The 4950-nt window shown below is 36.4% G+C and overlaps 1 protein-coding gene across 3 annotated transcripts in view; it reads left to right on the top strand.

Annotated features, from left to right (window-relative positions):
• The window catches only part of LOC106155994 (uncharacterized), a 32020-nt gene that overhangs the window by 25461 nt on the left and 1609 nt on the right, over positions 1–4950 (top strand). For 2 of the 3 annotated variants that reach the window (XM_087003427.1, XM_087003426.1), the window contains 4 exons: positions 261–2484; positions 2671–2776; positions 3361–3393; positions 4553–4671. In XM_087003427.1, the coding sequence (XP_086859553.1) occupies positions 261–2484; positions 2671–2776; positions 3361–3393; positions 4553–4671 (2482 nt within the window). The remainder of the gene's footprint in view (positions 1–260; positions 2485–2670; positions 2777–3360; positions 3394–4552; positions 4672–4950) is intronic. The other variant, XM_013531049.2, reaches the window with a different exon arrangement.

Here is a 4950-nt window from a genome sequence, read left to right as displayed (position 1 = left end):
GTAAATATTTATTTGATTTTCTGATATTGGGCTTAAAGCTGTTTTGGTTGCAAAATGGTCTAGATAGAGCTCAGGAAGATAACGTGTACTCCTGTTGTAAAAATGAACTTTAGTTCAAGTGAATTGCAAGCATTATTTTCATTTCATTGATGGATTGATTGATTAAGAAATAGTAGAATACTTAACAATTTGTATTATTTAGATATTCATAAATAATTTCTTCATATGATACTAACAGGCTGCTGTATTGTCTTTTACAGTTGACTTGTCGTCTGTAGTGACCACAGCCATACAAACAACCAGCCTGACTCTGCCAACCATAGTCATCAGTGGATCACAGATGAAAGACATTGATATTGGATTGTCAATGGGTGTTACATCAACAAGTTCAATTTTGTCACAAAATGCTGAACTCACATCACATGATATGTCTAAAACATCACATGAAACGTCTAGAACGTCACATGAAATGTCCAGAACATCAGATGAGTCACGTAGTGAGAGATCGGACACAACCCAGGTTAAACATTTGACCACAAGTGATAGTTATTTCACAGAAAACACTTCAAATAGAGAGCTTCGAGGTGTAGATACATCAGGTGTACTTGATGAAGATGGTAGAGAATGTTTCGATGTACAAACAACAAGCACCCCTGCTCCTGCTGCTCAACTTTATATACAAACAAGTACATTGGTAAATACAGCAACCTCTGCCATTGGCCCAGATACAGCAATTACTGATGTGCCTACTTCTACTTCATATGGTGGTTTTGTATCTGAGAAAGAAATTGATAATAGCAAGGAAAGCGAAAGCAATACTACAGTGAGTGTGTCTGAATCTACCAGTGACAGAATTAGTTTCCTCAGTGAGGGTACACAGGCAGATACATCCTTGAATATCACTGATGATTTCACACAAACAGACCTTGACTTGTCATTGTCACCCAGGGATCATCTCGATGAATCTATTGGAACTGATGATCAAGAACGTCATCAACAAATTCTTGATGAAATGGAAAAATTACGAACAGAAAGATTGCGTATTATAAGTCTCCTTGCTTTGGACTATGTTCCATCAAGGATTTATGTGGAATTGGCTGAAGCTCAGTTGAATTATGCATTTGGACAAACGGACATTCTGTTGAAAACTTTAGAAGAGAACTGGGACGATGAAAGGCCATTAGAAATGTTCAAATTTGAAACAGGTGCACAGCACCTGACTGAAATTACTGAAGAGTACCTTGAGAAATACCGCACTCAGTTGGAGGAGTCAAAGAAGAGCATTGAGAAAAGGATTCGACATTTGGAAAAGGAGAGACACAAAGGCAGAAAACCCAGAGCCCTTGTGAGGAGTGAAATGGCCAAAATACGGCGGCAGGCTGAAATTGAAGTATTTAAAGTGGAACGAGAAAGAGAACAGAAGAGTTACGAAAGCACCAAAAGCCCTAGTCCTGCTAGACGTGATCACGGAACTGATCATGAACATCATGAGCATGGCCGTGACCACAGCTGGGACAAAGGTGATATAGTCAGTGAAACCAGCAGTCAGCGACCTCCATCCTCATCAAGGAAAAGCAGTGTTTCCAGTAGCATTAAAATGTCTGAATCCGGGGGCTACTGGACCCCAATGCATTACCTCCAGCATTTAGCAAAACTGAGAAAAGATTTGGTAAAAACCAACAAGGAGACTACAACATCAACACCCTCTTCTACTGCCACCTCTGTAAATGTGGCTAGCAATTCACTCGCAGCAAGTTTGGAAATTTCTCCAAGTTCAATATCCAGGTCGAGATCACGTTCAAGGTCGCCTAGAGAGGAGCCTGTGTCATATGCATCAGGTCAATATTCAACAAATTCGAACCCTGATGCCAATCAGAATAAGTCAACAACACCCAGACAGTATCCAGCAGACAATACCAGTAATGGACCATCAGCAAAAAGTACATCTCGTCTGCTTTATCACAGAGAGGCTCCAAGAAAACTAACCCCAGAACATCCTGAAAATGTGCATCTCCATGAACGTCACAACAACAACAACAGTAGACCTCATCACCTGGAACCTGAGAGAGACTATGGAATTTCAAGACCACCACTGCCTTCTCTGCCTAGCACGGAGAGTTCTGTCACTCTGCCATTCTACAGCTCTCCATCAGTGAGCTCTCATTCTGTAGGCTCATACAGAAGCTATACAGTCAAAGATAGTGAAGACACCACAGATTACAGACCAAAGGATACCTTCAGGAAAGATGTGGTTGGAGATGTGTTAAGCCCCAAGGTTGCCAGGCGAAATCTTCCCACCTCTGATCAGGCCAGTGTCCTCACCTTTGTACGATCACTTCATGATGAGACAGAGAGTTTACTCTTAGAAACTCAGCAGATGAGGAGACAGAGCAGGGCAGAAATTGAAAAGGCCCATGAAAGTTTGAAAAAATCTCCAAGAGAGAAATACTCCGTACCTAGACCCAAGGCATCATCTGATAGCAGGTAACAATCATTGGCATTAATTTGTTTTTCGTTTCTACGCATTTGGGTCTTTGTTTGCATGTGTCATCCCTGAAATTAACTTTCAAGATGATGTTGAATTGTTTTTGATTTTTCAATTCCATAACAATTTTTGATAATGTAGTGTATTTTTATGCATTAATAAATTTTATCATGTTATCATTTCAGTTCGTGGTCAGCCAGACCTGAGCCTAGAGCATCATCATCATCATATTTCTCCTATGACAGGAATGATTATTATGATGATGAGTTAAATAAGGAAAGAAGAGAAAGGGTAAGTAGTTTAATGCTCTGAACTTCTGATGTCTAATGTCTGATACTTTTGGAGTTCAATGTGTGATCCATTTTATTGTCTTCTAGGAAAACAAAAAATAGCTGAAAAACATATAATTCACACTTAAGTGACGTAGAAAAAAAAACTAGAAAATAAGATAATATTAGTGTAGTAAGTTAAAATTAAATGATAGATTATCTTGTTAACATTACTTTGCCTTTGAAAATCACTTCTTTGCTTTTACTGTCATCTTTTATATACCACTTTGTTAATTATTTTGTTGTAGTTGCTTCTTTTTGTTCATACAATTTTTAAAACTGCATTTATGTGTAGAGATTCATTATGTGCTTTTCACGTTGTTATAATTTTGATCAACTTGCATAAAGTAACCCTCTCCATAAAAACTGTCACGTTATTTTTTTATTGCTTTTAATGTCTTCAGTTTAAAGTAACTTTCAGATTTATGTTAAACACATAGAATGGCTTTTGTTGTCTATCATTTAGATATATTGTCTTTTAACTGCTATTGTCACTTTATGTTAGATCAAATAACCCATCTTTTGCATTTCCATGTTGAATTACAGGTCTCAGCTAGTAAATTTACAGGATACTATCAGGTACATCACTGAAGTGTTGTAGTTTATTTATGATGGTTTGATTTCTTTGGTGATGGCATCCCCCTTTGCACCTGGTTTGAATTGTATTGTGTTTGTGTACTGTGCTTGTCACCCCATGTTTCAGATTTATTTGACTGGAAGCTGAAACTCTGGGTGGTAGTATATATATTCATGGTGGAAACTGGTATACATCCAAACATGTAAACCAATAGAAATTTTCTGTCTATATGTACTAGTAAACACTGATTGACACTTCTCCCTACCTCTAGCACTGCTGACTCTACCAAATTGCAGTTTCTACCCTGACATATGTATAATTTGTCAATTTTAATATGCATTTATTGATTGGTGAATGGTTGGAATTTGCTGCATGCTTACACTTGTTATCTTTAGAGCAGTAGTTTAGAACTGTATATTTTGGCACACTTAACCTGCAGTGGGGTTTTCATTTCTACACAGTTTTTAAGTCTGAATCCCTATCTCAAATGAAAAGAAAAATGGTCAATTTTATTAAATTACTTTGAAAAGAGACATATGCTTTTCAAAAATATATTTTGCAGAATCCAGTTGTTCATGTAGTTACCCACATCCTGAATTTAGTTTTAAAATCTTTTTCGTGTTCTGTATTGTAAGAATGTAAAGTGTATTTACTGGGTCTAGGGTATTGTTCCCCCCTGTGTATTTGTGTTTGATTTGTTGCACTTTGTTCTAATAAGTGCCATTTTTGTGTTCAGCTTGTATAAACTATATATTTCTGCACTGCAATATCCCTACAGTAATATAGTACCCATGTAATATAAGTTAAAAACTCCAACATTTTTAAAACAAAATTTACACATACCTAAAAAATTACCTGGTCTGGATGCAAAATTGTCAAATATGTCAATTATTTAAAAGCTTTTAAGTAACCATAGTATTTAAGTGTATCCACAATATTTCAGTGTTTTGATTTAAACCATACATCATCAGCCATGTGCTTGTTATCTGCATAATATAAGTTCTCTTTTCTCTTTGCTGTTCCTTCTGGCAGCTTGGCCTTCTAAAATTAATCACAGAATGCATTAAATTCCTCAACAATCAGATCTTAACTGTGATTCACACTTACGGTAATAGATTTTATTTTGTCACTTCTAATGATTTATAAATATTTGCGTTGTAGGAGATAGATGATGAAATTGAGGCTATGCGTAAAAAGTACCACCTTGACACCCCTGGATTACATCACAGTGAAAGTCAGGAATTTACTGGTTACCATGGCGATGATGGAAGAGAGCAAAGGTGAGCATCCATGCAGACAATATAGATAATATTGTGAAAGGAAATTGGACAAGATATTTTAAAGAAATGTGTCTGTGGAAGATACTGACTTCCAATTGTTATTATAATTTTTACAAAACATATTTCAAAAATAATTTAGATAAGAGTATGTAAATTGGGCTTTTGTCAGCATCATTCATACAACGGCATTTAGTCAGGACATATTTAGTTGTTTTACACATTTTATCTGATGTTAAGAGTGATTTTAAAACGCCTGCACACAACTTAAAAGGAAAGTCT

Source organism: Lingula anatina, chromosome 2, assembly GCF_051362555.1.
Source record: "Lingula anatina isolate TDL-2025a chromosome 2, LinAna3.0, whole genome shotgun sequence".
Lineage (NCBI taxonomy): Eukaryota > Metazoa > Brachiopoda > Lingulata > Lingulida > Lingulidae > Lingula > Lingula anatina.
The sequence above is the reverse complement of the archived record's forward strand: the minus strand, read 5'-3'. Positions and strand labels throughout refer to the sequence as shown.